The sequence below is a fragment of the Mobula birostris genome, chromosome 8 (assembly GCF_030028105.1).
Source record: "Mobula birostris isolate sMobBir1 chromosome 8, sMobBir1.hap1, whole genome shotgun sequence".
Taxonomy (NCBI): domain Eukaryota; kingdom Metazoa; phylum Chordata; class Chondrichthyes; order Myliobatiformes; family Myliobatidae; genus Mobula; species Mobula birostris.
This window is the reverse complement of record NC_092377.1, coordinates 100,689,459-100,703,947: the sequence shown is the minus strand read 5'-3', so window position 1 is coordinate 100,703,947 and position 14,489 is coordinate 100,689,459. Positions and strand designations below refer to the sequence as shown.

General features: G+C 46.0%; 1 protein-coding gene across 2 annotated transcripts in view; it reads left to right on the top strand.

The window, feature by feature from the left end:
* The first annotated feature begins 431 nt into the window (after positions 1-431).
* arfgef3 (ARFGEF family member 3) overlaps positions 432-14,489 on the top strand; it is a 158,046-nt gene continuing 143,988 nt past the window's right edge. For both annotated transcript variants that reach the window (XM_072265804.1, XM_072265803.1), the window contains exon 1: positions 432-904. In XM_072265804.1, the coding sequence (XP_072121905.1) occupies positions 820-904 (85 nt within the window). In that variant the 5' untranslated portion in view covers positions 432-819. The remainder of the gene's footprint in view (positions 905-14,489) is intronic.

Here is a 14,489-nt window from a genome sequence, read left to right as displayed (position 1 = left end):
ATCTAGGCTCTTCAGTATCCAAACACCAAGAAATCTGCAGATGCTGAAAATCCAAAACAACGCACACACAAAATGCTGGAGGAACTCGGCAGGTCAGGCAGCATCTGTGGAGCAGCATAAACTGCTCATTCCTCTCCACAGAGGATGCCTGACCTGCCGAGTTCCTCCACCATTTTGTGCGTTATGGCTCTTGCATCAATACTGTTGATTGACTGAAGGCATTGGAGTCGGCAGACGCTGGAATCTGGAGCAACAGACAGTCGGCTGTCGGAACAAGGGGTCGAGCGGCGTCTGAGGGGAAAGTGAGCGGCGTTGCGTTACGTCTGAGCGGAGAGGCGAGAACAGCGGTTACAAAGGGGAGTGGCGACGCGACGCTGGCTGCACAGGTCTTTTCTTTCCACTTTGGCCCAGTGCGCTCCGGTTCCGGGCTTTGGAGGATGTCAGGATGTCGGTGTGTGTACGCATCCACCCATTGAGAAGATGGTGCTGAGAGCGAGCTGTACTGGGCTGTGCTCGGCGGGACCGGCGTAGTGTGTGCCCACCTCGGTGCGCTATCAGCCCGGCGTTAACCCCGATATTCACCCGGCGCAACCCTGTTACAGTTCACCTCCATCGTCGTTCCGCGCCTGCCACGGGGACGTGTCCTTGGAATCCTTCCAGCAGGGGGATTTGGCTGTGTTTGTTTGGTGTTCCCCCCTCCCCGCGTCTCCTTCTGGACACTAATGCAACGCCGGTCAACATCGTAAACGGGGTTTTTCCTCTGCGATTTAATTTAAATAGAATTGTCCTGCCCGTTTCTTGCCCCTGCCTGCCGGAGGAATGGATGACATTTTGAAGAAAATAGCCAAGGAAGCGTCTGGAAATAAATATAAGTCTTTAAGAGACGCCTGCAACTTGGCATGTGGTAAGAGACAATCTTTCTACCTTAGTGGGTTGTAACCTGTGCATGTATATCCGCAGATTTTCTGCCAGCAGACATAAAATGACGTTTGGAATTTAAAGGAGCAGGGGCAGTAAGTCTTTTGCTGGCTTGTTACAGAGGGGAACCCGTTGATATGGATGGTGTGACTAGGTTCTGCCTGTAAGGCTGTTTACACACAATCACATCACAAGACGGGTGGGGGGGGGGGGTCATTCGCTTTATCCCGTGTTAATTTTCCCAATGTTTACTCAGTTCCCTTCCGGAAAATGCTCTCCAATCTTGCTCCACTTCTCCTCCAGACCCTCGGGGTCACTGTGTAAAAGACCATAAGACATAGCAGAAGCAGGCCATTTGGCCCATCGCGCCTGATCTATCATTCCATCATGGCTGATTTATCATTCCTCTCAACCTCATTCTCCCTCCTTCTCCTCATAACCTCTGACACCCTGATTAATCTAGAAGCTGGCAACCTCTGCTTTAAGTATATCCAATGACTTGGCCTCCTCAGCCGTTTGATGCAATGATTTCTGCAGATTCACTGCCTGTAGACAGAAGAGATTCTGCAGATGGTGAAAATCTGGAACAACACACACACAGAAAGCAGACAGAATCTGTAGAGAGAAATGGATGGTAAAAGTTTCAGGCCAGTCCTGATGAAGGGTCTCGACCTCTACTGCCATGATGAGGCTAAACTCAGGTTGGAGGAGCAACACCTCCTATACCGTCTAGGTAGTCTGCAGCCCCTTGGTATGAACATAGAATTCTCCAACTTCTGGTAATTCCCTCCCCCTCCCTTCCCCTATCCCTATTTCACTCTGCCCCCTCTCCCAGCTGCCCATCACCTCCCTCATGGTCCCACCTCCTACTACTACCCATTGTGATTTCCCCTATTCCTTCTTCACCTTTCCTGCCTATCCCCTCCCTGCTTCCCCTTTATCTTTCCCCTTATTGGTTTTTCCCCTGGAACCCACCAGCCTTCTCCTTCCCACCCTCCCCCCACCTTTTTTATAGGGCCTCTGCCCCTTCCCTCTACAGTCCTGAAGAAGAGTTCCGGCCCGAAACGTCGACTCATTGTTTCCATGGATGCTGCCCGACCTGCTGAGTTCCTCCAGCATGTTGTGACTGTTGCTTTGACCGGAAATATTGACTGTTCATTTCCCTCCACAGATGCTGCCTGAATCACTGAGTTCCTCCAGCTTTTTTAATGTGTTCACTGGATCAAAAAATATTCTCATCCTTTCAGATTAAAACAGAGCATGCCAGAAATACTCGCTGGTCAGGCAGCATCTGTGGAGAGAGAAACGGAGCAGGTGTGGTTTGTTGATGACCTCCATCAGAGCTGGGAGGTTAGATAGGCAACAAGTTTAGTTTTGGAAAAGGGTGCGGATTAGATACCCACAAGATACTGGAAAAACCTTGCAGGTCAAGCACCATGTATGGAGGGGAATAAATAGTTGATGTTTCAGGCTGAGACCCTTCATCAGGATTTAGAGATTTCTAATATCTGCAGGATCTCTTTAAGATAGACGAGGTGTTGAGGTGTGGTCCATGGACAAATTGAATGATGCAAGTGTTTGTGCTGGTAAAAGAATGTCTGAGTCATTCAGCACAGAAACAGGCCCTTCAGCCCATCAAGAGATGCAATAGGCGTGGCAAATCCTGAGCAGCACACACCAAGTGCTGGAGGAACTCAGCAGATAGGCAGCATCTGTGGAAATGAATAAACACAGGAAATTCTGCAGGTGCAGGAAATCCAGAGCAACACACACAAAGTGCTGGGGGAACTCAGCAGGTCAGGTAGCATTTATGGAAAAGAATAAACCAGTCAACGTTTTGGGCCGAGAGCTTTCAAGACTCACTAGATTCTGGAATGGTTCCAGAGGTTTGGAAAATTGCAGATGTCATTCCACTCTTCAAGAATGGAGGGAGGCAGATGAAAGACATTATAGACCATTTAGTCTGACCTCAGTGGTTGGGAAAATGTTGGAGTCAATTACTAAGGATGTAGTTTCAGGGTACTTGGAGACACATGATAAAAAAGGCCAAAGTCAGCATGATTTCCTTAAGGGATGATCTTGCCTGACAAATCTGTTGAAATTCTGTGAGGAAATAACAAGCAGGATAGACTAAGGAGAGTCAGTGGATGTTGTGTGCTTGTATTTTCGGAGGGCCTTTGACAAGGTGCCACACTTTGTGGCTGCTTAGCAAGTTAAGAGCCCATGGTATTAGCATGGATAGAGCATTGGCTGATTGGCAGGTGGCAAAGGTTGGAAATAAACAGAGCCTTTTCTGGTTGGCTGCCGGTGACTGGTGGTGTTCCCCAGGGGTCTGTATTGGAATCGCTTCTTTTAATATTATATATCAGTGACTTGGATGACAGTATTGATGGCTTTGTGGCCAGGTTTACAGACAATATGAAGATAGGTGGAGAATCAGTTTGCAGACATCCCACCCTGCAAAAACTCATTTCAGGGAGGTAGCACCATCAATTTGCTGGAGACTCCTGGAACTTCCGGGAGAGGTGGGATATCTGCAATACAGTAGCTCCTTAGCAGCTAGCCAGCTGGTTTAAATAACGTTAGCTATGCTAATGAACGAATGACACCTGTTAAACTCACCTCAACATGTCTTTTACAGTCTTAACCCACCATGGGCAATAGAAAAGTCACTGTTGCAAACAGTGCAGTGAGCAACACTGTCATTATTTTTGACCCCTATTAGGCAGGGGTACACTTTAGTGTAGTCTGGGGTGACGTACGTTTTATATTTTCTTTTTTTGGAGCACTCTGCCACTCTGACTTTTTTTGGAACTCTCTTGCTCTTGCGCGCTCTCTCTCTCTCTCTCTCTCGCGCTCTCTCGCTCGTGGTCACTCTCACTCACTCTCGCGCTTGCTTTCTTGCTCTTGCGCTCGCTCTCTCGCTCTTTCTCGTGCGTTCTCTCACGCTCGCTCTCAAAAAAATCAATTTCCGGGACATTGTATATAATTTGCGGTCATCAGGGAGCCACTATTAATATGCTGGAGACTCCGGAACTTCCGGGAGAGGTGGGATGTCTGAGTTTGTGTCGAGGAAGCAGGGAGGCTGCAGAAGGACTTTGACAGGTTAGGAGAATGGGCAGAGAGGTGGCAGAGGGAATACTGTGTCAGGAAGTGTGTGGTCATGCACTTTGGTAGAAGGAATAAAAACATAGACTATTTTCTAAATGGGAAGAAAATTCAAAAACCTGTGGTACAAAGGGACTTCACAATACCCATGCAGGGTTCCCTAAACGTTAATTTGCAGGCTGAGTTGGTAGTGAGGAAGGCAAATGCAATGTTAGCATTCATTTCAAGGGGACTAGAATATAAAAGTAAGGATATAATGCTGAGGCTTTATAAGGCACTGGTAAGGCTTCACGGAGTATTGTGAGTTGTTTTGGGCCCCTTATTTAAGAAAGGATGTGCTGACAATGGAGAGGGTTCAGAAGAGGTTCACGAGGACGATTCCAGTAATGAAACACTTATGAGGAACAATTGATGGCTCGGGGTCTTTACTTGCTGGAATTTAGAAAAATGAAGGGGATCTCATTGAAGCATATCGAATTTTGAACAGCCTAGGTAGAGTGGATGTGGAGAGGAAGTTTTCTATTGTGGGGGAGTCTAGGACCAGAGGACACAGCCTCACAATAGAGCAGGTGGTCCCAAGCTTTTTATACCATGGGACCCTACAATTAACTGAGAGGTCCACAGCCCACAGGCTGGGAACCCCCGGACGAGAGGGTAAGGAGGAGGAATTTCTTTAGCCAGAGGGTGCTGAATCCGTGGAATTCCGTGCCTTGGGCAGCTATGGAGGCCAGGTCTTTGGGCGTATTTAAAGTGGAGGTTGATAAGTTCTTGATTAATCAGGTTGTGAAAGGTTATGGGGAGAAGGCAGGGGAATGGGGCTGAGAGAGAAATGGATCAGCCATGATGAAATAGAGCAGACTCGATGGGCTGAATAGCCTCATTCTGTCCCTATGTCTTTTGGCAACTCATTATGTCCATGTCGACCCTCAAGTATCCCACTGTACCAACTCTATTAACCAGCATTTGATTGAAGTACCTGTCCTGTGTCATGAGAGTATCTGCTTCCATTGTTTACTCAGACGGTGCATTCCAGATCCCAACCTGCCTGTGGTCTGAGAAGGTGTAAGTAACAGGAAACGATGAAATCTGAAGAACCTAAAAAAAATATAATTTTTTCTCTCTTTTGAGCACTTTCATTGAAGATGCTTTCAAAGTACATTTATCTGTTATCAAAGTATGTATGCAGTATACCACTCTGAAATTCATCTTCCCCACAGACAGTCCCAATACAAAGAAGAACCCGTTCAAAGAAAACCATCAAACATCAAACCTCCCCCACGTGCAAAAACAAATGCGCAAACGGCAACAAAAAAAGAGTGAAATCACAGAATATAAAACACAAAATCAAAAGGCGTATTTCAGTTCAGTGCAGCTCAGTGTTCATTATCTGCAGGCCACCCCGATTCAAAAATCGCCTGAGTGTAGTAACCAGAACTAGAAACACACCACATCATAAAACCTGAATTAGAGTCCAAATCAACAATCTGTGTGGATTAAAACTTGCACTGGCTCCATCCACCGACAGCATCGAGGGAGAGAGAGATCACTCGAACACAAGGGACTTCCCTCAGGAGCAGTGAGCGAGAGAGAGCAAGAGGCCGCCACATGCAGACACCTTCTCCAAGAGCAATGAGTGAGAGGCTGGTAGACGGCGGTAAACACTCGCTTCAATGATTACAGTCTCCCTCGGCACTTCAATTGGTGAGAGATGGAGACGATCACAGGCCCATGCCCTGTCTCCAGGCTGCAGGCTCTGGTCAAAGCCTTGTGGAACACTCAGAATTTTGCTGCCAGACATTTTGGGAGTTTTGCCGGATGTAGTTGTGGATAGCACACTTGCTCTGAATGAGGAGTCAGCAGAGAAACAGGACTTCGGCCCATCAAGGAGGATGTGGTCTCAAGTCTCACTCCGTAGACGTGCAGGAAAAGTCTCGGATGATGTTCTGCTGTGCGGCGTTGTCTACGGTATTTTCTTTCGGATGCTGTCTTAGATGGATGTAAAGGATTATATGGCATTATTCTGAAGGTGAACAAAAGGACTCATCCCTTATGTCCAATAGGTGCACTTTCTCTAACGTACATAGAAAGCTTCCTATCCTGATGCACCATAGCTTTGTATGGCAGTGGCTCTGCCCAACACCACAAAGTATTGTGGAAAGTTTTAGGAAGGGCCTCTCTGGACAGTCCATGAACACTGCCTCACTCTCCCTCTTTTATACTGATTATCTTTTAACTTACGCTGACACCACGTAACAGCAAATTTCCCAACTTGCGTTAGTACTGTCAGATTCTTATTTGGATTTTGACTGCGGACATAGCCTGGTCCAGCACGCAAACCAGTCTCCCCTTCACTGACTCTGCCCAGAGTTCCGTCTGCCTCAAGCAAGCAACAGATGTGATCAGAAACACACGAGGTTCTGCAGATGCTGGAAATACAGAGTCTCACACACACACACACACACACACACACACACACACACAATGCTGGAGGAACTCAGCAGGCCAGGTAGGATCAATGGAAATGAATAAACAGGCCATGTTTCAGACTGACACCATTCATCAGGACCGAAGAGGAAGGGGGCAGAATCCCAAATCTCGGTGGGGGGGGAGGGGAAGGAGTACTCAAGGACCTCTGCTGCCCCGGTCATTCTTTCTTCTCCCATTTTCCCTACAGAAGATAGAAAAGCCTGAAAGCACTCACCATGATACTCCTGGCACAGTGGTGTCAAGAAAACAACCTCTCCGTCAGTGTCGCAAAAACAAAGGAGCTGGTTGTGGATTACAGGAGGAATGGAGATGGGCTAGCCCCTATTGACATCATTGGATCTGGGGTTCAGAGGGTGAACAGCTTTAAGTTCCTTAGCATACACATCACTGAGGATCTCTCGTGGTCTGTACATACTGGCTGTGTGGCGAAAAAGCACAACAGTACCTCTTTCACCTCACGGTTGAAGAAATTTGGTATGGGCCCCCAAATTCTAAGAACTTTCTACAGGGCACAATTGAGAGCATCCTGACTGGCTGCATCGCTGCCTGGTATAGGAACTGTACCTCCCTTAATCGCAGGGCTCTGCAGAGAGTGGTGCGGACAGCCCAGCGCATCTGTAGATGTGAACTTCCCACTATTCAGGACATTTACAAAGACAGGTGTGTAAAAAGGGCCCGAAGGATCATTGGGGACCCGAGTCACCCCAACCACAAGCTGTTTCAGTTGCTACCGTCCAGGAAACGGTACCGCAGCATAAAAGCCAGCACCAGCAGGCTCCAGCAACACACATAAAAGTTGCTGGTGAACGCAGCAGGCCAGGCAGCATCTCTAGGAAGAGGTGCAGTCCTGACGAAGGGTCTCGGCCTGAAATGTCGACTGCACCTCTTCCTAGAGATGTTGCCTGGCCTGCTGCGTTCACCAGCAACTTTTATGTGTGTTGCTTGAATTTCCAGCATCTGCAGAATTCCTGTTGTTACCAGCAGGCTCCAGGACAGCTTCTTCCACCAGGCCATCAGACTGCCTAATTCATGCTGATACAATTGTATTTCTATGATATATTGACTGTCCTGTTGTACATACTATTTATTATAAATTACTTTAAATTGCGCATTGCACATTTAGATGAATTTTTAACGTAAAGATTTTTACTCATGTATATGGAGGATGTAAGTAATAAAGTCAACTGAATTGAATTCAATTCGTGAACAGTTTCTGTCCTGTTACCAGACCCTTGAACGGACATCTCACACACTGAAGATCAATCCCTGATCTCTCGATCTATCTGGTTGTGGACCTTGTACACACCTACACTGCACTCTGTGCCCACTTTATGAGTTACCTCCTGTACGTAACAGAGAGGTCACTGGGTGTATGTTCGTGGCCTTCTGCTGCTGTAGCCCATCCACTTCAAGGTTTGACGTGCAGTTGTACATAATATAGTGACCACTGTCTGTCAATCATTAACAGGCAAACCAAGCTTTTCACTGTATCTTGAGAGAAGTATATCTGAGAATGATAAACCAGTGCCAACACCAGGGTTGGTTTGTGGAGGGGCAGGTTTGAAAAGCAGGAACGTTCTGTTAAATCCATTTCAATCCTCGGCCAGACCACATTTATGGTTGTGTATGCTCTCCTGGTTGCCACATTAGCAAAGTGATACAGTCGCACAGGAGAGGATGCACAGATCATTTGTAGATATGGTAACAAAAGACCAAGAGGGTTACAGGATGCGGCCCAGCCTTGTTTAGAGAGCATGTGTTATGAGGATGCGTTGAGCGAGCTGGGACTTTTACCTTTGGAGCGAAGGAGGGTGAGAGGTAACTTGATGAGGGTGTGCATGATGAAAAGAGACATAGATTGTGTGGATAGACAGAGATTTTTTCCCAGGATGGAAATAGCTAATACAAGGGGACATAATTTTAAGGTGATTGGAGGAAAGTAGAGGGGGGAATGTCAGAGGTTACACAGGCAGTGGTGGGTGCATGGAACACTCTGCCAGGGGTTGTGGTGGGGTCAGCGGCATCAGGTACATTTAAGCAACACTTAGATAAGCACATGGATGATAGAAAAATGGAGATCTATGTAGGAGAGAAGGTTTAGATCGATCCTGGAGTAGGTTGAAAGGTGAGACAAATTTTGTGAGCCAAAGAGCCTGTAGTGTGCTGCAACGTTCTGTGTTTCAGGAAAGTAATGGACAGTCTGTGGGTCTCTCTTCTGGTTACAGAAGGCTGAAGGAGATCCAGTGGAGACAGATTGACCTTTAGCATGCGAGAGGTCTGTTCAAGAGTCTGATAACGAACTAGAAACTGGCCAAGAGTATTGTGGTGTGTGCTTTCGGGCTTTTCTATCTTCTGTAGGGAAAAGGGGGAAAAAAGAGAATGACCAGGTGGCAGAGGTCCTTGACTACTCCTTCCCCTCCCCCTCACCTTCTGATTTGGGCTTCTACCAAATCAATGTTCCAATAGAGAATACATTAGAAGTTTCGGTATCCCCAAGGGTGGTGTTGGCGTGCACAGCACCCCTTCGGTCAAGAAGGTTCAGTCGCTCAGCATTCAAGATGAGGTAGTAAATTGGATTGGACATTGGCTTTGAGGGAGAAGCCAGAGAGTGGTGGTAGATGATTGCCTCTCTGACTGGAGACCTGTGACTTGTGGAGTGCTACTAAGGTCAGTGCTGGGTCTGTTGTTGTTTGTCATCTGTATCAGTGATCTGGATAATAATGCGGTTAACTGGATCAGCAGGTTTTTCGGATGACACCAAGATTGGGACTGTAGTGGAGAGTGAGGAAGACTGAGGGAAAACTATCAGAGTTTGCATTGGGATCTGGACCAGCTGAAAAACTGAGCTGAAAAATGGCAGCTGGAATGTAATGCAGACAAGTGTGAGGTGTTATACTTTGGTAGGAACAACCAGGGTAGGTCTTACACAGTGAACGGTAGGTCATTGAGGAGTGTGGTAGCTTGGCGCTATCCTGACAGGAAAACTGCATACAATGTCCATGGAAACTGTGGCTCGGTGTCTTCCTGACAGGAAAACTGCATACAGTGTCGATGGAGATCGTGGCTCAGTGTCCTCCTGACAGGAAAGCTGCATACAATGTCCATGGAAACTGTGGCTCAGTGTCCTCCTGACAGGAAAGCTGCATACAATGTTGACAGAGACAGTGGTTCAGTGTCTCCCTGACAGGAAAACTGCATACTATGTCGATGGAGACCTTGGCTCGGTGTCTTCCTGAGAGGAAAATTGCATACAATATTGATGGACGCAAACACGAAATCTGCAGATGCTGGAAATTCAAGCAACACACATCAAAGTTGCTGTGAACGCAGCAGGCAAGGCAGCATCTCTAGGAAGAGGTACAGTCGACGTTTCGGGCCGAGACCCTTCGTCAGGGGTCTCGGCCTGAAACGTCGACTGTACCTCTTCCTAGAGATGCTGCCTGGCCTGCTGCATTCACAAGCAACTTTGATCAATGTTGATGGAGACCGCAGCTAGCCATCTTCCTGACAGGAAAACTGCATACAATGTCGATGGAGACCGCGGTTAGGCACCATCCTGTCAGGAAAACTGCATACAATGTTGTCGGTGGAGACCGCAGTTCGGTGTCTTCCTGGCAGGAAAACTGCATACAGTGGTGTAGTATTGGTGTTTACACTTTTGTTGCTAGACGTGGTATGTTCATGGTATGAAGTGATTAGGAATATTATCCAAACATTATAACACCATATGTCTGAGCCAAGACCTTGACCATCATCACAGCTTGGTGCCATCTTGACTGGAAGGCTGAGAGCGTGCTTGAGGGAGAAAGGTTTTGGAGGGTCATGCTGATGGATTTAGCTAAGGGAAAATTGGGAAATGGGTTATAGCATGGATTGTCAGGGCCAAATGGCCTGCACCTTTACTGTGCACCACAAGCAATGTCACATAAACTGCTTTTCTAGATCATTTTAAACCTCAAAATGCTTGACAGCCTCAGGAAGGACTTATTAAGCGTGTTACTGTGGTAAAGCAGCCAGCTTTTACCAAGCTGCAAGAAGATAATCACAGTGGTTTCAGTAATGTTGATCAGGAATAAATATTGGTTTATTATGTCATGTGTACTGAGTCACAATTTAGCACTTTGTGCGCCATCCAGGCCATTTATACCTTATGTAAGCACATTGAGGAGTTAAAGAAAACAGAATGTATAATATGCACTCAGTGGCCACTTTATTAGGTATACCTGCACCTCACTAGTGCAAATATTTAATCAGTCACTCACATGGCAGCAACTCAATGCATAAAAACAAGCAGATATGGTCATGAGGATCAGTTGTTGTTCAGATCTCATCTCCTCTACAGTCTCCATCAGCACAGTATAGCACAAGGCTTAGCCCCCTGTTCTACTGGCTTTACACTCATGACTGTGTGGGTAAGCAGAGCTCCAGTGCCCTATTCAAGTTTGCTTATGGTAACACTGTCATTAGCTGAATCAAAAGTGATAAATCTGCACACGGCAGGGAGATTGAAAATCTGGCTGAGTGGTGTCATAACAGCCTCTTACTCAATGGCAGCAAGACCAAGGAGCAAACTATTGACTTCAGGAGGAGGAAACCAGAGGTCCATGAGCCATTCTCATCGGGATGAGGAGGAGAGGGCTAGCAACTTTAAATTCTTCAGTGTTATTATTTCGGAGGAGCTGTTCTGGTCCCAGCACACAATTATAATTACAAAGAAAGTATAGCAGTGCCTCTACTTCTTTCGAAGTTTGCAAAGATTCGGCATGGCATCTAAAACCTTGAGAAACTTCTATAGAAGGGTGGTAGAGAGTGTGTTGACTGGCTGCATCACAACCTGTTATGGAAACGCCAATGCCCTTGAACACAAAATTGTACCTTAACTAGTGGATATGGCCCAGTCCATCGTGGGTAAAGCCCTCCCCACCATTGAGCACATCTACATGAATTGTTGTTGCAGGAAAGCAGCATCCATCATCAAGGACAAATGAGAAAATCCGCAGAAGCTGGCAATCCAAGCAACACACACAAAATGCTGGAGGAGCTCACCCATTCTGCCATTCAGCCCAAAATGTCAACTGTACTCTTTTGTATAGATGCTGCCTGGCCTGCTGAGTTCCTCCAGCATTTTGTGTGTGTTGCATTCGTCATCCGGGAACATCACCACCCAGGACATGCTCTCTTCTCACTCCTGCCACCAGGAAGAAGGTACAGGAGCCTCTGGAGTCACACCACCAGGTTCAGGAACAGTTATTGCCCCTCAAACTTCAGGCTCTTGAACCAAAGGAGATAACTTCACTCAACTTCACTTGCCCCATCATTGAAATGTTCTCACAACCTATGGACTCTTTTTCAAAGATTCTTCATCTCTTGCTCTCGACACTGATTGCTTATTTATTTTTCATTATTATTTCATTCTTTTTGCTTTCGCATATTTTGATGTCTTTTGGATGCTGGTTGAATTCCCAAGTTGGTGTGGTCTTCCATTGATTCAGTTATGGTTATTATTCTATGTTTTTATTGAGTATTCCCAGAAGAAAATGAATCCTGGGGATGTATATGGTGACGTATATGCACTTTGAACTTCGAAGTTTGGACATCAGAATGGGGAAGAAATGTAATCTAAGTGACTGACTTGAGGGCATTCGTTGGGGCACTCCTGTTTTTGTGGATTTTTGTGAAGAAAAAGAATTTCAGATGGGGTGGTTTGAGTGTCTCAGAAACTGCTGGGATTTTCACACAACAGTCTCTAGAGATTACAGAGAATGGGGTGAAAAATAAAAAAAAAACGGTTCTGTGGGTGAAAACGCCTTGTCAGAGGAGAATCGTCCAACTGGTTCAAGCTGACAGGAAGGTGACAATAACTCAAATAACCACGCGTTACAACAGTGGTGTGTGGAAGAATGTCTCTGAATGCACAACACATCAAACCTTGAAGTGGACGGGCTACAGCAGCAACAGATCACAGACATACTCTCAGCAGCCACTTTATTTGGTTCAGGAGGTACTGAATGTGTTGTACTCAATGATCCTTTTGTGTTATAGGGTCATTGAGTCACACAGCTTAAAAAATGCCTCTTGACCCACAAGTCCCATTGTACCAATCTAAAACCCTCATGCTCTATCTGTTTGTGACCTCCAATTAGCGCAAACGGTGCATTACAGCAGCAGTTTTTTTGGCTAAATCGAATTAAAATGTGCTAACTTACAGAATGCAGGCAAAGTTCAGGGTTATGTATTCATATAAAATTGCTCATTTGCCAAAATAAACAGGCTCCCTTTTAACCCGAGACGAGACCCAATCGGCCATCGTGGAAATCGGGACGCGAAAGTCCAACGCATACACACGGCCAGCCTCAGCAGCGACACCTACCGGAACAAAAGGGCAGGGCAGCTCTATTTCATGGGGTCACATTCTGCTAATCACCACCATCAGCATGTGCAGGATTGGGACAGATCTAACTGCCACCCATCAATAAGAGATAATTAAATCTTATTGTAATGACGTACTCCAAGACACCCATAAAACCCTTTGCTGCAGTCAAAAGACAGCGGTGACTATATCACATCCATTTAGGAGAGCACCAACCACATAATCAAGAATAATCAGCATCCTTTGGTGTTACTGCTTCGTATCTTCTATCCAGCATTAGGGTAAAACAAATGGTCACGTGCCGCATGGAAAAGGAAGGGGGACATTATGGTCAAGGGGTGATGCCAAACGTCATCGGGAAGCAGCAAGGAGAGGGAGAGAACAAGAATTGGATGAGGCCAGGGCCACACAACTCCAGGATCAAAGAGTCAGGACAAAAAAAGATGAGAGAAGAAGAGACAGAGGAGGAGAGGCATGCACATCTCCAGGAACAGAGACAAACAACAAATAGCAGAAGAGGTGAAGAGACGGGGGATGAAAGGGCTGCATATCTCCAGAATGACAACGAGAGGCACAAGGGTGGCAGATAAACCAGAAATAATGCCATCAAAAGTGTCGTTAAATGAGGAGCAGCTATATTTGCTTTGCTACGCGTCGTTCTTCTTTAATAAACTGAGGTTTTCTACTTCAGTTTCCAAAGCAAAGCGATACTAATAGCATTCAGGAAAATTTAATGTTCATTCTGGTCACATCAGACTGCACTACCCTTCTCTCAAAGGGTGCCCAACAGGTCACCCATTAGTGTCTAGTCTACACTAATCCCAGTTATCTGCATCATGTTTGTAGTTGATGGTGCTTGGAGTAGATATCTAAATCTTCAGTAAAAGTTCAATGTAAATTTATTATCTAAGTAAATGTATGGTACCATATATCATACTCAGGTTCATTTTCTTGGGGGCATAGTCAGTAAATCCAAGAAACACAATAGAATCAATGAAAGACTGCACCCAAAAGGATGGACAAACAACCAATATGGAAAAGGCAACAAACTGCAAATACAAAATAATGTGAATGATAAATACAAGCGTCTTTGAAAGACAGTCCATAGGGTGATTGGGTGAGTGAAGTTATCCCTTCTGGTTCAAGAGCCTGGTGGCTGATGGCAATAGTTATTCCTGAACCTGGTGATGTGGGTCCTGAGGCTCCTGTACCTCCTCCTTGATAACAGCAGTGAGAAGAGAGCATGTCCTGGGTGGTGGGGGTCCCAGTGAGGACTGGCTCATAGAGGTGGTAGGGGCTGTCTCCAGCACACCCTTATACAGCTGATTCCAGATTCTGAGCACTCTCAGTTGGAAAAACTCCCCCTGCAGATGGCTCCATCCCTCTCCTGTTTAACTTACGCCTGCTTGTTTAGACACCCCACCTTGGGTAAGAGAATCGGAATCTGGTATGTAATTACTGACATGAAATTTGTTGCAGTGTGGCAACAGTGCAGTGCATTCTATAAAAATTATAATAAGTTGAAATATAAATATAAAACTGGTGTGAAAGAAGAATAGATTTGAATTGGTTTATTATTGTAACATGTATTGAGATACAGTGAAAA